At 41.6% G+C, this 24,950-nt stretch overlaps 1 protein-coding gene and 1 pseudogene across 1 annotated transcript in view; both read right to left on the bottom strand.

Annotated features, from left to right (window-relative positions):
• The window catches only part of GCK (glucokinase), an 88,045-nt gene that overhangs the window by 8,973 nt on the left and 54,122 nt on the right, over positions 1-24,950 (bottom strand). The window contains exons 2-6 of the mRNA XM_044661053.1: positions 8,102-8,264; positions 5,504-5,658; positions 4,360-4,479; positions 3,506-3,601; positions 3,113-3,212 (exon numbers count right to left, since the gene is read on the bottom strand). Coding sequence (XP_044516988.1) covers positions 3,113-3,212; positions 3,506-3,601; positions 4,360-4,479; positions 5,504-5,658; positions 8,102-8,264 — 634 coding nt within the window. The remainder of the gene's footprint in view (positions 1-3,112; positions 3,213-3,505; positions 3,602-4,359; positions 4,480-5,503; positions 5,659-8,101; positions 8,265-24,950) is intronic.
• On the bottom strand, positions 22,033-22,152 carry LOC123238287 (annotated as a pseudogene).

Raw genomic sequence — 24,950 nt, 5'->3', positions numbered from 1 at the left:
GTTCATGCCATTCCTCCTAACTACAGTTCTCCCTACCTCTTCCTTTATAGCCCTGGGAACACAATGAAAGCAGGACTACCATTTCTGGAAATGTTACTACATCAATCAATGGCCCTACAACTTCACTTCCATCTCTGAGGCCCCAGTCCAAAATGTTTTTCTCTGGTTACCACTCCCTTCTAGTGTGGTTTTCCCTTATTAAAATGTAAATTCCTTGGAGGCAGGAGATGTCTTTCTTTTTGTATTTGTATCCCCAGCACTTGGCACAGGACTGGACACACATTGTTTTCACTTAATAGATGCCCTTTCTCTCATTTAGTCACTTTAATCTGAGCAGAGCTCCTGGAGCTGGGAGTTTGTCCAAGGGCAATAAAGGTGACAGAGATGGCAATTCACCTTTGATGATGACTGTTCATCTAGCTGAATGAAAGCTCCTGGTTGGGGGAAGAGTGCCAGAGGGGCTGAAACTCTTTTCATTTTCCACTTTATGTTTTATCCTGGTGCCAGGCACACAATGGGGACTGGATAAATGACTGTTGGATTGAATCGATGCCCTAGGTGGTCACCTGTTTGGGGGCACTGCACAGGTCAGCCATTGAAGCACTTATTGTGCACCTGTTATGTGCCAGGTACTCTGCTAAGCTCTAGTAGACACTTAGACTTTTAGTTTTTACTTAGCCTAGAAGGAACAAGATGGCTAAATGTGGTCGCCAAAGCTGCTTCCTCTGAGGGATTGGATGGAATTGTTTTGCTGCGGTTCTCATAGCCAACCGAACCAGATCAAGGTCAGGAAGAAAAGTAGATGGAAGAAGCAGAAAAAGGGGGAAAGGGTATGGTATGAATAGGTCTGGCCCAAACTTTATTGTTCTTGGCCAAACTTACAGAACAAAACAAATAATAATAGTGTGTGCTCAAGAAAAGGTTTATGCAAGTTCGGACAAAATAGAACATAGTTTCCTGGTTATACAAATGGATAACCTTTGGTATTGTTTTTTAGTCATTTCAAAAGCATCTGACAACATTTGGGGGTTTCTTTGGCAAAGATACTGGAGTGGTTTTTCATTTCCTTCTCCAACTCATTCTATAGATGAGGAAACTGAGACAAACAAGGCCAAGTGACTTATCCAGGGTCACACAGCTACTAAGTATCTGAGGCTAGATTTGAACTCACAAAGATGAGTCTTCCTGATACTTCAGGTCCTGCACTCAATTCACTGCATCACATAGCTGCCCTAAGGGGATGGTTTGATGAGGTAAACCTTCTGAACAAAGGGTGTCCCATTAATTAGGGTATGGCTTTTAAGTTAACTGGAGCATTAATTTAAGATAGCTAAGGCCAGTTGGAAGACTTGAGAAATCTAGGTTGAGATGTCACTCATTTTCTCCAGGATCAATTGTACTTGAGTGAATGAGTTCATATTTCCTCTAAGAAAATTCTTGCATGGTTCTAAATGTGAATAGAGTAAGAGGTGATGGCTCAGGAGGGTTCAGCAGACATAGATTGACTGGTGCATGGAAATCACAGCCAAATCTCAAAGTGCTATATAAATGCACATAATAACAGCAACATTTGGTGATATTTGCTTTGACGATAGCCATATAGGCATGCCTCAAACTCAGCTATAAAGGCTTGTTTGATTTGGAGAAAGAATGAATTTTTCAGGTAGATTAGAAGAATGAAAAGTTAGGAATAAGGAATTAGGAAACTATGTTTAGATCAATTATCACACTGTGATCCTTCATTTAGAGGTTAGGATACAGTAAGCAGGAGACCAAGATCCCTTCCAAGATATCACTTATTATGGGAAAAGTCACAATGGTGGTTGTGATTGGAGAGGGAGACAGAGTCTCCTGGCATTGCTAGGAAGGTTGTTGTACATTGTGAATGTTTGAGTAGCCCACTATCAAATTGTTTCTTATTTTAATTAGCTAGCTAATTAAAATAATTTAATTTTACTAAATTGTAATTATTAATAAGTTAATAATTTATATTTTAATATACAAATGTATATAATATAAAACACATTTAATATATGTTTACATTAAATATATGCTGTATTTAATAATGAATAGATTTAATATTTATTTAATATAAATGTTAATGAATTAACTTAATTAGTTGATCTTGCTAACTAAGTTGCTGAAGCACTGAGTACTCTGAGTGCCCAGTAAATTGGGTGCCCTAAGGAAAAGTCCAACTCGCTCTGCCTTAATTAGGGCTCTAAGGTAGCATAAACTATCACTATCACTTTTGATTAACTTCTCTCACCTGGGAATATGTGGATCTGACACATTCAATCTAGGGGGTGGAAATTTGTCCGAAAATCGACTTTTACGAGTTATTATCTATTTAAGAAATGACTTGAGCCTGCTAAAACAGAGTGAAGTTCAGCTTTGCCCTAGAAGCACTTAATAAGCACCTACTGCTACATGCAAGGTACTATGCACTGGGGATTCAAAGATGAAAACACCATGTGTGTTCTCAAGGAATTTACCATCTAATAGGTAATTATAAAAATAACACAGATAAGTATAATTCACCCTCAAAAGGATGGGTTAGAGCAAAGGAGAACTTAAGGAGGACACCATGGTTGGTGGAAATAACAGTGGGTAGAAGGCTTCAGTTGACATCTAGATCCTGACACTTGCTTCCTTCTATCACTTTGGGCAAACCTTCCTCAATATATCTGTTCCTATGAAAGGAGTGGGTCAGGCTAGGTCATCACTCGGGTCCTTTCTAACATTAAATCTTATGATTTTTAAAAAGTAGTCCAAGGAACTTTGAAGGGGAGACACCACTTTTCAACCCAGGAATCAGGGAATGCATTCTCTATACAAACACGCAAAAAGGAAGAGAAAGGGCAGGGTGAGGTTGGTGGGGAAAGCCAGCAATGCCATTTGTTAGCATGTTTAATGTGTGAAGGGAGTAGAGAATAACAGAATAAAATAGAAAGGTAAGAACAAGTAGGAGAGTTGTTTGGTTCTTCGAGCTCAAGACTTGAATATGGTACTAGATGTGAAAGACGCTTTTCAGAGGACCCTTCCAGCTTTTGAAAAATATTTGATCATTTAAGCCTCACGTAGATGGGACCTGTGGAGGGAGTTTTCTTACCAACAATCATCCCGACCTCACACTGGCGATCTTCATAGTAACAGGAAATCATTGTTGCCACCGTATCATTGACCATGGCAACGACGTCCATCTCAAAGTCCTGCCAAAAAGCACAAGCATGGGGACATGGGGAGCCCAGGCGGGACTAGAGGTCTGCCATGACTCAGCCTGTGGTGGAAGGGCTCTTTCCCTCCCAACTTGGGAAGTGCTCACAAGATAGAGGAACCTAGAAAGGCCACCTTGCTGCACTAGCCTCAGAGGCAATGGCAGAAAAAGTGGGATGAAAGGGACAAGCAAAGCTGGGGCCGACCATCCAGGCCACAGGCCAGAAACACTGAGGGATAGGGAAGGGAGAGAGCTTAGGGGAATGCAAAGACAAGGTTTCCATCTTACCCCTCGCCGCTTGATAGCATCTCTCAAAAGCCCGACTATGTTATTTCCTTCAGCGCCTGATGCTTTGAAGCCTTTTGTCCAGTTAAGAAGGATTCCCTTTGGGGGGTGGGGGAAAGATCATTTGTATATGTTATTGTTTGTTGTTTTGGAAGTTTGGGGAACCCCTGGGAACAATCCTATCTACTGTGAGCTATATTCTAGGACAGCAAGAAACAAAAAGATCAGTTTTTCTCCTTGAAGCAGCAGTGTGCTGGTTATGTTTAATAATCATTATCTCTTTAATAATCATCTGGGGATATACACATACAACACTTATGCACAAATACATATAAATATGCATTTTTGCATACACACACAGAGGACAGACTTTTAAGTCTAATTTAGATTATTGACTTTTTCTCCCCACTATTTTCTTAAGTTACACAATCAACAAAGCAATAACAAGTCTGGATTTGTGGCTATTTGCTGATTTTTCAAATATAAATACTCTGAAAATTTAACCTGGTTCTAGCCCACCCCTGCCTAGAAGCCTCAATAATTTTACATCGTATATACATACACACACACATGCCAACAACTACCCACCTAGTGATATAGTGGGGAGGCAATAGAAATAAGAAACTGTCCCAATTGTCAAGTGTTTTACAAAAGGAATGTATAGAACTGAGACACTCAGAAAAAAGTTGGGTGGAGAGTCACTTTTTTTTTTTTTTTTCAAAAGAGAGTTTGAACAAGTTCTCATGTGATTCCTGACAATTTGTTTCTATTTTTGAAGACGCCTTGGTTCATCTCAGGCACACATTGTAGTGGAAAGGGTGCCGGAGTTGGGGCCAGATCTTGGTCCAAACACCTACCTTGTCAATGTCTTCATGCCGCACCGGGAAGGAGAACGTGAAGCCCAGGGGTAACTTTTTATGTTTCATATGGTGTTTGTCGAGGAAATCAGAAATGCATTCAGAGATGTAGTCAAATAGCTGGGAAGGACATTAATATAAAGGACACCATGAGCTCCAATGGAAAGGAAGGCCATGCCTGCCCCCTATTGAAGAGATAAAGTCCACTTTGCATTGAGGGTGAACTCTGGGGTAGATGTGAGAAGGTTATAGAGGTGCTCTCACCTATGGCCATTCAGCTGAGCAATGAGACTGAAGCTGGGGGCAATAATACCAATACCAGGGCCCATCTGCTGTCAGACTGTACTTTTCCCCTCTTGAAATGACTTTGTATTTATGGATCTCTTGGATGGGCCCTGAAGAATGGAAGCTCCTTGACAAGGGTCAGAGATTGGTTTGTTTCCTTATATTTGTATCCCCAGGGCTTGGTATAGCATAGAAACTGAATAAATGTTTGAGGAATGGAATGGAATGGAATCAGTGCTGGGGTATCTTGTCAAAAGGGAAGGCACCCTTTGGGCTGGTGCACTGACCTAAGAGTAAAGGCTCTGAATTTGGCTGCTATATGCCAACATGATAATAACGAACATTTACATAGATCTTTATATTTTTATTAGGTCTCTTCCTTTGCAAAAGCCCTAGCAGGCAGATTAAGTATTATTTTATTCCCCCCCCCCACCCTCAGCTGTCATTTTCCAGGTAAGGAAACTGAGGCTCAGAAAAGTCAAGTAATTTTACTAGAAGCTTAGCTAGTCCAGATTGGATTCTAATGTAAGTTTTCTGATTCCAAATCCCAGGCTTTTTCTACTACAGTTCAGTAAACTCTTTCATATAGTTGCTGCCCTGGTTTAGACCCACCAATCCTCACTGGGAGTCAAGGCCAGAATTCTTTTTCTGAAGTCAGCCTTTTGGAGAATTGAGAGAGTTTTCCCAATTGGGACAATGCTCCTGTAAAACTAGTAGTTACTGCGGGCAGACACAAGGCAGATATCCCTTGACTAGCCTTGAGCTTGTATTCTTGGCCCTAGGCCTTGGGTCCCATCCCCTCATTGCTCAAAGGCCCCAGGAGAATTCCCCCTTGGCTAGGTTTGGGGCCAGGCCTCACCATTTCTGCTGTGCCTGTCATGGCATCCTCAGGGATGGAATACATCTGATGCTTTGTCTTCACACTCCACTGACCCTCCTCTCCTTCTCCCACTTTGACCAACATGACCCGGAAATTGGTGCCACCCAGATCCAGAGAGAGGAAGTCTCCCACTTCTACAAACCAATAGAAAAACAAAAAGACACTGATTAAAAACTTCCTGTGCCAGAGTGTCTATACTAAGACATTCTCTAGTCTTACCCTGGAAACTAATTTTAGGGCAGGAAATGGCTGGGACACAGGCAGGGACCCCACAGATTCAGAAAAGAAAAAGGCATAATAAACAAGGTCATGGGAGTATATGTCTGTGTGTATATGGGGATAATTTTCCCAAGGACTGTGGCATGGCTGGATTGAGATCTGGAAGGAAATTCAGAGATCATCTAGTCCTCCCTCTTCATTTTGTAGATAATAGAATAAGGCTTAGAGGAATAAGTGACTTGGCTAAGATCATACAAGGTATTAGAGACAGTTCTGGGATTTGGAAGTAATTTATTGGATCATAGTTCTAGGGCTGGAAGGAACCTCTGAGGTTAACTAGTCCAAACTTTCCCACTTCTTCTTTTGACAGATGAGGAAATTAAACCAAAAGAGGTCAATCATTTTACCCGTGGTCAAACAGGGAATTAGTAGCTGAAATTTGGACTCAGGTTCTCTGACTATATATCCACTGTTCTTTCCATTGTATGACAGTCTCATATCCTAACAGAAGTCTTGGGCCACATCTCCAGGATCCACAAATACCCTTGAAATAACAGGAGGTTGAGGGTGGGAAGGATCAGGATCAGAGAAGAGCAGCAGAGAGAACAGTTATCCAGAGATGAGAGACAAGATTGCTGATAACAGATACCCAAGCTGTCCTTTTACCAGCTTGGCAGGGTTGGATGTTCTGTCAAGAGGTTCACAATAGTGAACGGTAGGACAGTTACAGAGAGCTAAAGAATAACTGTGCCTCATAGTGGACTTTGGAATGAATTAAGGAACAAATTGTCCCAGAAAAGAATGATCTCCTGCTGAAATGAAGTAGAAAGGGTCAAAGGAGGTGAAATTGGGAAGGGGGTGGGGAGCCATTCAAATGATTTAATTTTGCCTTTGTTACAGGAAAGAAAATTAGGGAAGGCAAAAGCATATGGAAATTAGGTAGATACTGACATCAGAAGACAGCAGATCAGCAAAGAATCTAGGAAAAGCAGAGCTTGAGAAATATCAGTCAGTGCCAAGTATTCACCAGAATGGTCCAAAAGAGTAAGAGCTCTTATTTCAGAGAATAGGTTCTAGTGTCTTAGAGAACAAAATTCCTAGAAGAGAAGGGGACTTTACCAAGTCAGAAGAGAGCATCCTAAACATTAACGAAAACCCTTTGATGAGAGTCAGGAGGGGGTTCATAAAGGGCCAGCCTTGATACCAGAAGGCCTGAGTTCAGATCCTGTCTCTAACACTTTTAGCTGTGTGATCCTGGGCAAGTTGTCAGTGCCTGGGGCAGCTCTCTAAAGCTATAAGTTTACAGTCCAGTTGTTTGTTTCCATTAGCAGAGGACATTTCCACAATAGGAGTTCCTTATACTGATGAAATCAGGTCTGGGCCCAAATTAAAAAAAAAAACCAAACCTTTGGAAAGCAGGTGAATGGAGGAAGCTAGGTGGCTCAGTGAATAGAGAGCCAAGCCTAGAGAAGGGAAGTTCTGGGTTCAAATCTAAACTCAGATGCTTTCTAGCTGAATAACCTTGGGCAAATCACTCAGCCCCCATTGCCTAACCCTTACTGCTTTTCTGCCTTGGAACAAATACTTGATATTGACTCTAAGGCAAAAGATAAGGATTGAAAAAAAATCAGATGAATGGATAAATGAGTTGAATGAATGGATGAATAAATGGACTTTTTGACCAGGAAAGGAGAGTGCCCTGTCCGGATGATCAGATTATATTGGCTTCCACGATTCCTAATTCTTTCTTTGATTATGTGAGGTAAAGATAGGGATCCCTTTGTAAACAATCTTCTTAAGTTTTTATAGCTAAAAAATATCTGGTGTTAGGAGCCTCTGAGTTTAGCTAGGCTGGTCTTTGGATGAAAGACATTAGGTTTATTCGTAGACCCAGACAGAAAACCTTTCCAGCTTGGTAGAATCTACCAGAAATTGTACTCTGCTGGCACAGCCATCAAGAGCCCCAGATCCCCTCTGTACCCCCATGGGTTCTCAAGAGAAAGACTTGGAAAATTAGTTTCTAAGTTATGGACCTGGCCAGTGTCATAGAGGTGGGATTAGTGGCAAGTGTTTCCCAGGGCTTGAGCATCTCTGAATGAACTAATCCCTAAAGTCATGGACCAGTAGAACTAAGAGCAGAGTCTAGACAGGTGGTAGGGAGAGAGAGAGAGATCTGGGCTGTTTCTGTCTCCCAATGGTCTTAGACTCCCAGAAAATCTCTTTTTGAAGCCTCATCCGGGGAGCTCCACCTAGTGGAGATTTAAGGGATCAGAGATCTGGGAGCTACCAGGATGTGACCAAGCATGAGATTAAGGAGGAATGGGAACCCTTTCATGAATTCTGTGGGACCACAGCTACCTGACCCTTCTGGGGTGGAGCGCACGTAAGTAGGGAGCATCTTCACACTGGCTTCTTCATGGGTCTCCAGCCTCAGACCCCGGTCCATCTCCTTCTGCATCCGCCTCATCACTTTCTTCAGGTCTTCTTCCTGTAGCCTGAACTCAGACAAGATTTGCTCCACCTGCCACAGGAGAGAGGGGAGTCAGATGAAAATGAAGGACCGAGAAGAACACAGTTATATGGTCTCTAGAGAGGAATTCTTCATCCAGTCATGAACTTTAAAAAACAAATTTTAATTTTAGCAATCTTTTACAAGGGAGAAGAGTACTAAAAACTTGGAATCAAAAAGACTCAACTTCAAAGGTCAACTGCCACTTCTAGCTGTTCATGCAACCTTGGGTAAAACAGTTAACCTCTCTGGGCCTCAGTTTTATCATCTGTAAAATGAAGGATTGATTGCTAATGTCTCTTTCTATCTCAAGCTCTATAAAGTTATGATCCCATGATTTGCAATTTCTTTTTTTAACTTTTTAAATTTCTACATTATTCATTTTTGTAAGCGAATAATCTCATAAACCCCCCAAACCCCCAAAATATACCCAAGTAAACAAGTGATAAATCATATGTTTTCAGCTGCATTTTTACTCCAACAGTTCTTTCTCTGGAGGTGGATACCGTTCTTTTTTATAAGCATCTCAGAATTGTCCTGGATCATTGTATTGCTTTTAGTAGCAAACCCTATCACATCTGATCATCCCACAATATTTCAGTTATTGTGTATAATGTTCTCCTGGTTCTGCTTATTTCACTGGTACAGGGAACTGCCTATGAGGAAACTACTGCTACCAATGTAGATCAGTACCTGTTCTCCTTGACTTATTGAGAATAACATGGGCCGCTGAGGGTTTTATTAACTTGCCCAGAATTATACAACCAATAGGTGGAGCCATAGTGCAGAGAGCACTGGGCCTGGAGCCAGAGATACCTGAGTTCAAATCCAGCCTCAGACATTTGTTGTGTGACTCTCGCCAAGTCACTTAACCCCAGTTGCCTCAATTTCCTCATGTATAAAAATGAGCTGGAGAAGGAAATGGTAAACCACTCTAGTATCTTTGCCAAGAAAACCCCAAATGGAGTCATGAAGATTCTGGCACAACTGAACAACAACAACAAACATGCCAGAACCCACCTAGGGGCATCACTTTCTCCAGTACTCCACAGTCTTTCTGTGTGACTCCCCAATTAGAATGTGATCTCCTTGAGGGCAAGGACTATGTTTTTCCATTTCCTTGTGTTTGTATCACTTAGCTCAGTGCCTGGCACATAGTAAGTGTTTAACAAATGATTAATAAAAAAAAATGTTGATGATGATGATATTTCTATACAACTCTACCCTCAAAAGAGGTAACACAGAGAGAGACGATCTAGGACCACAAAGACCTTGGTTCAATTCCTGCCTCTCGATCATACTAGCTATGTCACCTTGGACATAGATTTAAACATTAAGTGTCCCTGGCATCTCTTAAAGGAAGTGACTCTTAACCTGGGATTCATAATTAGATTTCAGGGGACCCATAAACTTGGATGGGAAAATAATTCTGTTTTGACTTTCATTATCCTTTATTTGAAATCTAAGCATTTCAGAGAGCACCTAGGTGGTTCAGTGAATTAAGAGCCAGGCTTAGAGATTTAAGATCCCTAGCCTCAGACATTTCTTAGCTGTGTGATCCTGGGCAAATCACTTAACCCCCATTGCCTAACCCTTAAAACTTTTCTACCTTAGAATCAGTAGTACATAGTATTGATTCCAAGATGGAAGGTAAGGACTTTTTTTAAAAAGGAATTTTAAGCATTTCTTTCCATTATATAAAGGTATTCAACAAAGCATTATTCTGAGAACAGATCTGAAGGTTTTACCAGATTGCCAAAAAGGTATTCATATTACATTGAAAAAAAATTAAGAATCCCTAACTATATGTTACAAAACTATGTTTGACCTGCTTTGGAAGGAGTTTCTTAAACCAAAGAAATCACAGATCTAAATAAAAAACAAAAAGATGATGTCATGCAGTACTGGAATAAACACATGTCAAATTTTAAGCCATTTCCCAATGTTTGAAATTTTGAAAAACCTTAGGGCATATATTTTACTGATTTTTCCTTTTCAGGATCCCAGCTGGCTATAGCCTTTCCCTGAGAACTCTAGAAGCACCTTGCTTGCCCTGGGATTCATGGTGGTCTATGGTGGAAAGCATACTAGGCTTGATATCAGATGACTTGGGTATAAATCTTGATTCTGACATTTATTAGCTACATAATGATAGATGAGAATCAAAGAAGGCCAGCAAAGACTGGAACGTGAAGGAATATCCATCACTTGGGGAATGGTGGAACAAGTTGTGGAATATGATTATAATGGAATACTATTGTGCCATAAGAAATGATAAACAAGATGATCACAAAAAAACCTGGGAAGAATTCTATTAAGTGATGAAAAGCGAATCGAGCAGAACCAGAAGAATGTTGTACATAGTAACGGCAATAAAGAATGATGACGATTAAATGAAGAAGTAAGGAAGTGACTTAATTAATCATCAAAGCATGGATCCAGGATAACTGCAAGAAACATGTCCACTGCTATAGAAGGAACTGATAGAGTCTGAATGCAGATGGAAGGAAGCATGGCATTCTTCACTTTATTTCCTCCATGAATTTTTCTCTAGTGTAAGCAATATATGTCTTATTTCACATGATGAATGTGGAAATATGTATTGTATGATAACATATGGACAACCCATATCATAATACCTGCCATCTTGGGAAGGGAGGAGGGGGGAGAAAGAGGGGAAGGGAACATGGATTGACAGATGCCAGTAAACTATTATTTAAAATTGTATCGACATGTAATCTGGCCAAAAATAAAAAATTAATTTAGAAAATAGTGGCCAGAGTGCGAGATTAGAAGACCTGTTTCATGTCCTGCTCTTGACACATACAAATTATGTGATCATGGGCCGGTCCCTTACAATGCCAGGCAACTCACTAAGGCTGTTAAATTTCAGACCAGCTACTAATCTGTACCAGTGGGGGGAGTTTTGATGCTGGGGTTCCCCATAGTGACAAAGTCATAAACGGAAACGAAAAAACAGGGGAAAATGACCATTAAAAATCATTTCACTCCTTTTAGGGGTATAGTGACAGGTGGCACCACCTACTTCATCTGATTTAAGGAGAATGCTTTGTAAGCTAGAAAATGCTAAAACAATGTGAGATCTTATCATTGAACCTCTCAAATACATTACACTTCTTTTGTATTGAAGTTTTTTGCTTTGTTTTGTTTCTTATATAGTTAACTTTCCCTATCAGATTTTTTAGATATTATAATAACAATTAATTAAATATTAGAGAACTTTTGTTCCCTTTAAGATTTTCTGTAGGAAATAGGTTCAGTTCTTCTCTGCATTTCCCTCAGTGCCCATACACAGGCTTGAATGTTTGTTGTTGTTCAGCCATGTTCAAACTTCATTTGGGGTTTTCTTGGCAAAGATCCAGGAGTGGTTTGCCATTTACTTTTCCAGCTCATTTGATGTTTGAGGAAACTGAGGCAAACAGGATTAAGTGACTTGGCCAGAATCACATAGCTAGTAAGTTCCTGAGGTCAGATTTGAACTCAGGAAGAAGATGAGTCTTCCTGATTCCCAAGCTCAGCACTCTAGCCACTGTACCACCTCGCTGCTCAAGTTGAATAGAGTTGGCACGTAAATATTTTATTAACTAGCCTATAAAATAACATGTGTGTATGTGTGTGTGTATCTGTGTGTCTGTCTGTGTGTATGTGTGTGTGTTGGAAGAGAGGAAAGGAGTGGAGTTAGAATGAGTTAATTCTTGTAGTCTGGGTCTATCAGCCTCTGTTAAAATTCTGCCAGAATTCTTCCCATAATTCCTTCCCCTCATAGGAGCAATGGAAGAAGAAAGCTTACTGAGAAAGTTGTTCCCTCCCTGCCACCTCAAACTCAACATTTGCAATATATTCAAACTTTGATTTATTTAAACACATATATGTGTGTTGTTATTATTATTTTCCAAACATAGCAGCTCATTATTTCTGTTCCCCAGCTTTCCCCTCCTCCAAACTCCCCTGCTTCTGCTGAGGGTGCTACCATTTTTCCAGGCACCTAGGCTTGTAACAGCAGGATCACTCTTTGTATTTCCTTCCCCCTCCTCCTCCATGGCCAACCAGTTGACAAGTCCTGTCTCTTCAGCCTCCACCATGTCTCATGTCTGTCTCCTTTTCACTCCCAGCTTCCACGCCTATTTAGGCATGTCTCATAGTCATGTCTCATATCATGTCTCATAATCCTGCCTGAATTCTTTTAATAGCTTTCCCATTGCTTCTAGTCTTTCTCTTCCTAAATCCATCCTCCATATCACTTACAAATGTCTGCTTTTAGACCAGATCTGAACATTTTACTCTCACCTATATGGTCTTCAATGGTTCCCTAGTATCTAAGGACAAAATGCAAAATCCTCATCATGTAAGGATTGTGTGAGCTTTTCCTTCTTTCTGGAATGTGCTTCTGCCTCACTTCTGCTGCTGAAAATCTCTGACTCAGCTGCCGCCTTTTGAAAGGGTCAGAGACATTAAGTAACATGTTTGAGGTCACACAATTCATATTTACTGTGTGACCTTGGGCAAGTCCCTTTGATGTGGGAGAAACACACCTATGTTTGTAGCTTTAATCTCTCATTTCCCAGAGGCAACCCTCTGAGACTCTGAAGTTGCCTGATGTGTATTAGTGTCCATATTAGGAGCTCCCCCAAATTGATGAAATCACAGGCCAGGTCCATGTCTCTGTTCTTGGATCCTGGTAAGAAAGTTCTAATTCACGTTGTTTCAGCAGCACAAAACTCTAGGCTGTTTTACAGAGAGTTGATCATTTATGTAGGTTTTAAAATAACCATTTTTGTAAGTAGCCTAGAAAATGTATAACGTGGTCTTTGGGAGCCCACCTGCTCCTGCTTCCATTTCACCATCTGACCTTTGTTACTAGATTCCCCTAAGGCCCCCCCAAGCATCGGACAGCCCTGTCCAGAATAAACAAACAGCAGGAAAACTCAGTCACCTCCTGGCCTCTGATCCAGGCAGCCCCAAAGAGATGACAGGTGCTGGTAGGTAAACCCCCTCCTCGCTTTACAGCTTTTCCTCACTAATCTTCTCGACTTTGCCCATCTTTCCAGAGCTCTCATGAGGTAAACATGACCCATCACAGGGCTTGGAAGGGTGAAACCCAATGAACAGAAATGTTATTTGTACCCTGGGAGTCACTCCCTCCCTGAGGCGGCTCACGCTGTCACTGGGGCCGAGCTCCCTCTTTACTCCAGCATGGCATGGCTGGCTCGAGTGGCAGAAGGGAAAGGAGCCCACTGAAGCACATAAGAAAGTGTGGCCATCTTCTCCTTCATGCCCCAATTTGGCTCTCAACCGAGCATCGTTATTAGCAGGAGCAAAGACATCTCTGACATTTCATTATCCCAGGCTCTTAGATCTAGAACCAGAAAGGATTTCAAAGGGCATCTAGTCCAACTCTCTCATCTTTTCAGGTGGGGAAACTAAGGCCCGAGGAGGTTACGGTCTTGCAACCTTGCTCAAGGTCATTCAGGTGAGCTTCAGAAGTGAGTTCGAACCTGGGTCTTGTGATGCCAGTTCTCTTTTCACTATGCCATGTCTTTTATGCTTTAAAAGTCCTGTATATTGTTTAGGGGGAAAGTGTCTGAATTCTTTTAATTTAGGAGATTTATAGATTTGTTGTTCAGTCATGTCTGACTCTTCCTGACCCCATTTGGGGTTTTCTTTTGAAAATTTTTATTTAGTTAATTGATTTAGTTTTCCATGGTTACATGATTCATGTTCTTTCCCTCCCATTCCCCCCCCCCCCCCCCCCAGCCAACGAGTAATTCCACTAGGCATTTGGGAGTTTCTTGGCAAAGATACTGAAGTGGTTCAACATTTCCTTCTCTAGCTCATTTTACAGATAAACCGAGGCACACAGGGATAAGTGAATTGTCCAGGGTCACCCAGAGAGTAACTGTCTGACGCTAGATTTAAACTCACTGAGAAGAGTCTTCATGATACCAGGCTTGGCACTCTGTCTACTGAGCCACGTTGCAGCCTGGAATAGGAGATAGGAAACTCCAATCTAGGCTCTGAAACTCAATAGCGTGGAAGCTATTTATTGACCCGTGCACAAATCAGTTTCTCTGGACCTTAGTTTGCTCCTCTGTAAAATAATGGAGCAGCAAAGTGATGCAATGGGTAGAACACTGGGCCTGGGGTCAGGAAGACTCATCTTTCTGAGTTCAAATCCAGCCTCAGATACTTTACTACCATGTGACTCTGGACAAGTCACTTAGCCCTGTTTACCCTAATTCCTCAGCTGTCAAATGAGCTGGAGAAGGAAATGGCAAACCACTCCAGGATCTCTGCAAAGAAAACCCCAAATGGGGTCACGAAGATGTAGACACGACTGAAAAGGCCTGAACAGCAAAAATAATGGACATGATGATACCTGTACAAGCACTTTGCAAATCTTAAAATGCCTGAGAAACGTGAGCTAGTAAGAACAGAGAAACCTAAACAGCATTTAGTCCCCTTCATCATTTTATGGATGAAGAAACTGAGGTCAACGGTTAAGTGACTTACCCTAGGTCACATAGCTATTAAATAGCAGAGTCAATATTTGAACCTGGTGTGTGTGTGTGTGTGTGTGTGTGTGTGTGTGTGTGTGTGTGTGTGTGTGTGTTTTACTACAAATCCACTGCTCTTTTCCCTGGGCCAGACTGTCCTTATTTTATGATGCTGTATTCTCTCATTTCAGCCCAAACAATTTAATATGCTTCTTCTATTTGGCAGACCTTCTACCAAAGCTGGGCATGCAGAGACAAAACAAACAATCCCACCCCCTTGAGGACCTTCTGGTCTAGCCTGGGGAGGCGACTGGTACACAGATCTGTATGTACAAAAAGAAGCAAGGTGATTTTGGGAAGAGGGCGCTTTCATTTGGTGGGGGACAGGGTGGAGAATCAGGTACGGCTACAGCCTTAGAAGCTAGGCAGTGTATGTACTACTATTCTCACTTAACAGCAAAGGAAACTAAGACTCAGAAGACAGAGAGACCAAGAGTCACACAGCCAATAAGTGATGGAGCCTAGATGTGAGTGCAGGCCTTGGGTCCTTACCAGTATGATGGAATGAATCTTTCACTTGATGTAAGACAAGTAAAACCTGAGTTCAAATTCCACTTATTATGCTATGAGTGTAAGCAAGTTGTTTATCATCTTTAAGAGAAGTACAGTTCTAGGCCTGGAGTCAGAAGATCTGAGTTCAAATCTAGTCTCAGATATTCCTGGCTATGAGTCTGAGATCATCTAACCTTTGCCTCAGTTTCTTCAACTGTTAAATGGGCATCATAACAGCACCTATCTCCCAGAGCTGTTCTAAGGATTGAATGAGACTTCTAAAGCACTTAGCATAGTGCCTGGCACATAGTAGGTATTTGATAAATGCTTGTTTCCTTTCTTCCTCCTTCATCAGAAAATAGGGATAATTATCTCATTTGCTTAAAGGAGTTGATGACAGACTCAAGCGAGAATATTGTTGTTCTGTCATGTCTGACTTTTGTTGACCCTATCTGAGAATTTTCTTGGCAAAGATACTGGAATGGTTTACCATTTTCTTCTTTAACTCATTTTATAGATGTGGAAACAGAGGCAAACATGGTTAAGTCCAGGGTTGCACAACTAGTAAGCGTGAGACCAGATTTGACTGCATGAAAATGAGTCTTCCTGACTTCAGGTTTGGCACTCTAAGCCCTGAGCCCCATCTAGCTGCCCTAAAATGGGATTATATATTTATATTAACATAAGTTTGGAAACTTTAAAGCATTATAAAAATGTCATTATTATTATCATTGGATGAGGACAGCCGACTAGATTCTCAAGACCCAGAGAGGGAATTCTAAGAAAGCCAGATCAATGGGAAGAGGCCAATATGGACCCCCTCAAGTCTGCCATGATGGCCACAGGGCGATGACTCCGTGCTCTCAGAGGAGATCGTGTGGCTTTGTATAAATAACACTAGGCTTGGTATCAGAGGACATGCAGTCCAAGGTAGGCTCTCCTGCTTGCTTACTGCGTGTCACCTCAGACGAGTCATTTCCTCATTATGGACCTTCCTCATTGGTAGAAAGAGTGGTTTAGACTGAATGACCTGGACGTCTCTTCTAGCACTACATCTTATGATCTCAAATCATAGACTTGGTTCATTTTGGGTTAATAGACCAGAGTAGAGGATGATAGTGAGGCTTTAAAAACATATTCAAGATGAACGATGAGAAAAGCTCATAATATACTCCCCAAGGACAATCTACTTAGCTGAAGGCTTTAAAGGAAAAGTTAAAGGATAAGAAACTTATCCAGGGACAGCTTGGTAGCATAGTAGATAGAGCGCCAGGCCTGGAATGGAGAGGACCTGGGTGCAAGTCTGGCCTCAAACATTTCCTAGCTTTGTGACCCTGGGGAAGTCACTTAACCCCAGTTGCCTAGCCCTTCCCATTCTTCTGCCTTGGAACCAATACTTCGTATTGATTCTAAGACAAAAGATAAGAGGTTTTTTTATGAATAATTTTAATAATATTAAATTAAAACAAAACCTTAATGTAACCAAGATTAGAAGAGAAACAACAAACTGGGGAAAATTTTATAATAAATTTCTCTGATAAAGGTCTAATTTCTCAAATTGATTGTGTTAAGTCAAATTTATAAGAATATAAACCATTCCCCATTTGACAAATTGTCTAAGGATTTGACTAAACAGTTTTCAGATGAAGAAATCAAAGCTATCAATAATCATGTGAAAAAATGTTCTAAATCACTCTTGATTAGGGAAATGCAAATTAAAACACCTCTGAAGTACCATTCATGTCCATCATATTCGCCAATATGACAATAAAGAAAAGTAATAAATGTTGGAGGGGATGTGGCAAAATTGGAGCACTAATACATTATTGGTGAAATTGTGAACTAATTCAGCCATTCTGAAGGGCAATTTGGAACTATGCCCAAAGGGCTATAAAACAGTGAGTACCCTTGGTGGTTCCTGTAACACCACCACTAGGTCTGTATTCCAAAGAGATTATAAAAAAAGGGGAAAAGACCTACTTGTACAAAGAACTGGAAATTGAAGGGATGTCTATCAATTGGGGAATGGCTGAACAAGTTGTGGTACATGTTGGTGATGGAATACTTTTGTGCTGTAAGGAATGATAAGGAGAAAGACTTCAGAAAAAGCTGGAAAGATCAGAAAGAAATAAGCAGAATTAGAAGAATATTGCACACAATAACAGCAATATTGTATAACGATCAACTGTGAAAGGCTTAGCTACTCTCAGCAATACAATGAACTGTGAAAATTCTGAGGACTTATAATGGTGAATGCTATCCACCTCCAGCGAAGGAACTGTTAGAGTTGGAATACAAATCAAAGCATACTTTTTTCACTTTAGTTTATTTATGTTTTTATTTGGGGTTTTTGGTTTTATATGAGCATTCTCTTACAATAATGACAAATATAGAGGTATGTTTTTCAGGATAATACATGTATAATCCAGATCAAATTGCTTACCATCTCTGAGAGTGGGGAGGGAAAGAAAGGAGGGAAACAATTTGGATCTTAAAATTTAGAAACTGTTATGTTGAGAATTATTAATACATGTGATTGGGAAAATAAAATATCTTTTTTTAAGTTAAAAAAAAAACAAAAGAAGAAATCATTTGATCTATCTTTTTTTTTTTTTTTAGATGAGGACTTGCCAAAGATCATATGCAAAGTAACATCAGAGTAGGGATTTAAACCCAGGTGGGCAGTTAGGTAGTACAGTGGCTAGAGTGCCAGGCCTAGAGTCAGGAAGGATTCATCTTCCTCAATTCAAATCCAACCTTAGACATTTATTAGCTATGTGGCCTGAGCAAGTCAGTTCGCCCAGTTTGCCTCAGTTTCCTCATTGGTAAAATAAACTGGAGAAGGAAATGGCAAATGCATCCAGTATCTCTGTCAAGAAAATTCCAAATGAAGTCATGTCAAGTTGGACGTGACTGAAAGCCAAAACAACCTACAAGTCAGTTAAATTCTTCTTTCCTTGCACCATGCTACAAGAGGCAAGAACACCTATATTTAGTGTTTATTTAAGTCACCCTCCAACTTGAGTCCTAAAGACTGCTTAATAATCTAGACTGTTTTAATACCATTTGGTGGTTTGTTTCTAGAATCATCTTCAGAGACATCTTAAAGTGTTATGGGCAAAAAAAAAATTCACTCTGTGCCTTTCTCCCCAGCCCAATACATTTGGGGGGCTTGTATTATCATGCAAAGGACACTTTCATATCCATTATTGTTGTAAGAACACACTTGTATAAAACCAAAACCCTAAAATAAAAGAATACACCGATGTGAAAGACAGTATGCTTTGATCTGCAACCATCTGACTCCTATGGTTCTTTGTCTGGAGGTGGAGAGCATTCCCTGTTATAAGTCCTTCAGGATTGTCCTAGATCAGTGCATTGCTGAGAGTAGCCAAGTTTTCACAGTTGATCATTGCACAATTTTGCTGTTACTGTGTACAGTGTTCTCCTGCTTATTTCACTCTGCATTAGGTCACATAGGTCTTTCTAGTTCTTTCTGAAATCATCCTGTTCATCATTCCTTACAGTATTCCATCACCATCATATACCACAACTTGTTCAGCCATTCCCTCCATTGAGGGACATCCCTTTAGTTTCCAATTCTTTGCCACCACAAAAAGAGCAGTTAGAAATATTTTTGCACTAGTATGTCCTTTCTCCTTTTTAAATGATCTCTTGAGCATACAGACCCAGTAGTGGTATTACAGGATCAGAGGGTATGCATAGATTTATAGCCCTTTGGGCATAGCTCCATTAAATTGGTCTCCAGAATGGTTGGAGTTCACAATTCCACCAACAATTCTGCCACATCCCTTTCAAAATTTATCACTTTCCTTTACAATTTGATAGGCGTGAGGTGGTACCTCTGAATTATTATAATTTTTTTATTATCTCTTTGGAATACAGGCCTAGTAGTGGCTTTACAGGATCAAAAGGTATGCTTGATTTTATGGCTCATCTTTTATCCAGGCAAAATAGGGTTAAAGGTAGGTTGGCATGATGGGACTCAGAAGACTAACCTTGGGATTGGGAAGACCTGGGTTCAAATCCTACCTCTCTCCACATAGAGACTTAAAATTTTTTAAAACCAATTACATGTAAAAAATTTCCACATAAGTTTTCTAAAATTTTATGATTGAACTTGTCTCTCTCCCTCTCTTCCCTTCCCCCTTTAGGATCTGAAAAGCAATTCCATCTGAGTTATACCTCATAGGGACTTTTTGACCCTGGGTAAGTCACTTAACCTCAGAGAGCCCCAGAAAACTTTATAAGATCATTGATTATACTGATCTGTCAATCTGCATTGGGGGAGGGACTTTCCACACCAGGAATTCCTTAGTGAATGAAATCACAGGCACAGAATGGGGGTAAAGGGGTGAGAAATAGTTTAAAATGACCATCTAGGGCCCCCTTGAAGCCTGCAGCCTGAGAGTGGGACAAGAGGAAAAGAAGATGGCAGATCACGGGAGGCAGATCTCCTTTTTATCCTTTAATTGTTTCAAATTGAGTCAAATATAATTTTTTTTTAAACCCTTAACGTTCGGTGTATTGTCTCATAGGTGGAAGAGTGGTAAGGGTGGGCAATGGGAGTTAAGTGACTTGCCCAGGGTCACACAGCTGGGAAGTGGCTGAGGCCGGATGTGAACTTAGGACCTCCTGTCTCTAGACCTGACTCTCAATCCACTGAGCTACCCAGCTGCCCCCCAAATATAATTTTTTAAAAGCACTATTTGGTAGAAATTCTCTTTCTTGGCTTCTCTCTAAGTCACTGACACCACAACTGTCAGATTCCAGGACTTAGAAGTATCTGTCTCCTATCTACCCCCTGCTATCTGTACCCCAGAGGCAAATCAGGCAGGGAGGAGGTATTACCTAGGACCAAGTTGGTGAAACAGTGGCACACTGCAGATCTGGCACTTGGGGAGCTGCTCTGTTCCCTTCTTCCCAGTGCCCAAGGACATGTTTTACATGCCCCACCCCTCTGTCCAGCCGCCCAAAGCAAGCACTTCCTCTCTCAGCTCTCTCTGGTAATATCAGTGCTCGTAGACAGTTTGAATTTGTCCTCTGGGCACTTGAGCTAGAAAAAAGTTTGCCAACCCTGACCTAGGATATTTTCCTCAAAGATTTTGGTATTGTATCAAATGCCGTCCTTAACATTGACTTCCCTGGGTGTAGTTGGGTAGCTCAGTGGATTGAGAGCCAGATCTTGAGACAAGAGGTCCTGGGTTCAAATTTGTAATCAAACACTTCCTAGCTGTGTGACCCTGGGCAAGTCACTTAACCCCCATTGCCTAGCCCTTTCTGTTCCTCTGCCTTGGAGCCAACACATAGTATTTATTCTAAGGCAGAAGGTAAAGATTTTATTTTTTTAAAAAAATACTGACTTCCCTGGCTTCCCCTAAGTTCCAACTAAAAATCCATCTTCTGCAGTGATTCCCAAAGTGGGTGCTACCACCCCCTGGTGGGTGCTGCAGTGATCCAGGGGAGGCGGTAATGGCCACGGGTGCATTTATCTTTCCTATTAATTGCTATTAAAATTTTAAAAAAATTAATTTCCAGGGGCTCTAAGTAATATTTTTTCTGGAAAGGGGGCTGTAGGCCAAAAAAGTTTGGGAACCACTGATCTAAAGGAAGCCTTTCCCCACCCCTTTTAATTCTAGTGCCTTTCCTTTCCTATGTATCCCGCATATAATATGTTCATATACACTGGTTTGCATTCTATCTTTATTCACCTTCTATTTCTATATCTACTCATGGTCTCCCCCATTAAAATGTAACTCCATGAAAGTGGGGATTGTTACATTCTTTGCACTCCTATCCCCAGGTCTGGTGCAGTGGCTGGCCTGTAGTAGGTACTTAATAAATACTTTGTGGTTCAATGCTCCTGCCCTGGTAGCTGACCTCAGCTAGGCTACTCTTTCCTTATTCCCTCAAGCATGAAAGCAAATAGAGGTCTGGGTGCCCTTCTGGTGCAGATTCTGTATAAGCCCATGGAGAGCCCCATTTGGTACTAGACATCCCTGCCCAGCTGCCATCTCCAAAAGCCCTCTCTGACTCCCCTTGCCTTTCAGACTGCTCCTTTCCTGTATGTTCTCCAGCACTGTTTGTAGGACAGTTAGCCTCTAGTCAGAGGCACGCAGGAGAGAGGAGTGCTGCCCTCTGCCACCAGGGGGAATCCCCAGGTCTACCTGTCTGGCCCTCCTACCAGATGTTAAAACAGTGGCCTGCAGCCTGCTCACACAGGAAGTTTATAGGGAGGGCCTGGGCTTGGGCCAGGACCAGGAATGGGCTACCCTATCCAACTGCTGACCAAGCTATTTCAGGACTAGGTCATGAGTCACCACTGCCAGCTACCAGGGATGCCCCTGTCAGGGAAGGAGGGGGAGGGCTTCCTCAGGACTGACTGTTCAGGGGGAGGTAGGCAGCCCAGTCTGAGTGGGAGCCCATTTTCTTGGCTCTGTTTCTATCAGATGTCAGATTTGGAGATCTTTATGCGGCTGGGAGGCAGCCCTGGCTCAAGACAGGTATATTCTCTCTCTGGGAGTTCCTGCATAGGCTAAAGAAGAAGCCTCTGGAGAGTGGGCCCATTAATCTGTTCATTCTAATGAGCTCCCCCAGATTCACCTGAAGCCAAGACAAGCCAACGAGCAATTATTATTATTATTATTATTATTATTATTATTATTATTATTATTATTATTATTATTATTAAAAGCCTACAGCACCCAGGACTCTCAGGCAGTCTCCTATCCAAGTACTAACCAGGCCTCACCCTACTTTAGCTTCTGAGATCAGATGAGATCATGTGCATTCAGGCTGGTATGGCTGTAGACTCAACAAGTATTTATGAAGGATTTACTATATGCCAGGTTGGGTAGCTAGGTGGCCCAGTGGCTAGAGCACTAAGCTAGAGTCAGGAAGACCTGATTTAAAATCTAGACTCAGACACTTAATAGCTATGGGACCTTGGACAAGTCACTTAACCCTGTTTGCCTCAGTTTCCTTATCTGTAAAATGAGCTGGAGAAGGAAATGGCAAACTGTTCCAATATCTCTGACAAAAATCCCCAGACAGGGCCATAAAGAGCTGCCAAGTACTGTGCTAAGTGCTGGGAATAGAAGGAATACCCCCCTACCTTTGAGGAGCTCATGATCTAATGACAAAAACATGTAAATAATTACATAATTATAGCAATAACAAATTATATAATAATTATAACAAACATATATTTATACATTCACAGGAGCGCTTGAAAGGAAGGAAACTGTTGAGGGAAGCCATTAGCATTAAGCGGGGTGGCCAAGAAAGTCTTATAGAAGGTGGAATTTTTGTCAGTCATATTTTAGTCATGTCTGACTCTGTGACCCCATTTAGGGTATTCCTGATGGAGATACAGGAGTGATTTGCCATTTCCTTCTCTAGTTTATTTTACAGATGAAGAAACTAAAGCAAACAGGGCTAAGTGACATGCCCAGGGGCACACAGTAAGTAAGTGTCTGAGGTCAGATTTAAACTTAGGAAGATGAGTCTTCCCGACTCCAGGCCCAGCACTCCATCCATTCTATCCAGGACATTATGTCACCTTGCTGCCTAAGAATGATCATGTCCCACCTCAAACACGCCCCTTCCTCCCTTTCTCTCCCTGCCCTTCTCTTTTCTTCTTCAGGTTTTAAAAAAGGGACTTTGTGGGCCTGACTCTCTCAGAATATTTTCTTCCTGGCGGAGTAGAGCATCCTGAAGGAGATAGGAAGCAGCCTGTGCCAGGCAAATTAAACCACTGTTACCTCCTTGACCACCATCTCCCCTCAGACCCTGATGGGGCTAGCCCAGGACTAAATCCAAGAGCCTTGGGAATGGAAGTATCCTCCACATGACTGGACCTGTTTCTATCCCAGACTCTATAGCCTTTATTGAGAGAGGAAATTGTAGAGAAGGGACCCACCTTCCTCACCATTACCAGCAGTGACTGCCAACCAGCAGCTACCAATAGACAAATAAATACAGGGACTCTGGAAGGAGCAGAACACTTCAGAATACAGGTCTGACTTCCAGCCTAGCTCTCAACGTCATTATCTGAAAAAGGATCCTATGGAGAAGGGGACAATTATCTCCACCAATTGTCAACCAATTGCTGCTCACCTGACTAGGTGGATCAGCCTATCTAAAGCAGTGAGACACCCTAAGAGACATGTGTTGGGCAACTTGGATCACCACCATTACCCTGACCATCAACTCCTCTCAGACCCTGCTGGAGACAGCTCAGTACACTGAACCCAAGAGCTTTTGGAATAGCAATGCTTCTAGCCAATGCCTGCAGCCATCATCCTGGGAAGCAAATCTTGAGGAAGATGTAGCATTGCAGCTGCACCTTCTGTGGCCACATCTAAAGACCCAGAAAAGAAAATCTGGCTACTGAGGCCTTCGGAAACAGTTCAATCTCAGAAATGGAAATGATTTTATCACTGGAAATGACATTTAAAAAGAGGCATTAACATCTGCTTTGAAGCTGCACCTTAAACACCATGGGACTTTTTCATTTCACTTGCCCCTCAAACCTTCCATATGTGTTGACCCCATTAGAATGTGAGCTCCTTGAGAGCAGGGATTGTCTTACTCTTCTATTTATAAACCCATCTCTTTGCCCAGTGCTTTGTATATGGTAAGCACTTAGTAAATGTCTCATTCATTCATTCATTCATACATTCATTTTTGGTCCTTTCCTTGTTGATGTTTTCTGGAAAAACTCTGGCCACAAGTCTCAAGAGAATTAAAAATAAGATATTCTCTGGAGAAAGGCTACAGGTTAAGGATGAGCACCCACAACTCCAGAATCCTGACTCTTAGATTTCTTCTGCCAAATGGTACCAGTGCCTTGTATCCTGGTGCTGGGGTTTGCCCAGAGACAAATCTGACCCTCAGCAAGAGTTTCCGGCCAACACTCCAAACAGCTATTACTCCAAGGATATCCAGTACCCAGAGTTTTAATCTATGAAGCCAAAGACATGAGATCCCCCTTCACCTACGATCATTAGGGATGTACTTCTCTTCTTCTAGTCCCTGTGGCCACATGAAGAAAGGCTCTTCACCTGAGAACCTATAAATTCTATTATTTTAGGTGTCAGCCCTGTAAATTGTTTGGGGATATGATAGATATTCTCCAAACTCATGACATGTCTGAAGTGAGGAAAAAAAGATTTATTCTTGGAAAGGTCCTTACCAGATCCAAGGTTGATTGGTTCCGTTTCATTGTGACAATTCTTCTCTTATCAGGAGGTCAAGCGCTTGGGGAATAGCTGGCTGAGGCTTAGTAGGGTCTGCAATTCGTGTTCCTGTTTATGCCTAAAATTTAGCTATCCCCAATCGAGACGAACAATCCCGTTTCTAAGCTTTGTCTGCTGAAAGGTAAGAGACAGTGACAGGCCAAGAGCTTCTGGATAGTGATGGGAATTGGCTCCACTGGAAAGAAGGAAGGCCACAAGCTGTTGAAATACTGTGTCATATGTGGGGAGGCAGGAGGTGTGGCAAGAGGAGGGAGGTAGACTCGCTATCATGAGGTCAGGGCAACCGGGGCCATGGCATTGACATTAGTGCCCTCCATCTGTCGATATCTAGGATTTGTGTTTGACTTGGA

Source organism: Gracilinanus agilis, chromosome 2 (assembly GCF_016433145.1).
Source record: "Gracilinanus agilis isolate LMUSP501 chromosome 2, AgileGrace, whole genome shotgun sequence".
In the NCBI taxonomy this organism is placed as follows: domain Eukaryota; kingdom Metazoa; phylum Chordata; class Mammalia; order Didelphimorphia; family Didelphidae; genus Gracilinanus; species Gracilinanus agilis.
Note: the sequence above shows the minus strand (reverse complement) of the source record. Positions and strands in the feature narration are given on the sequence as shown.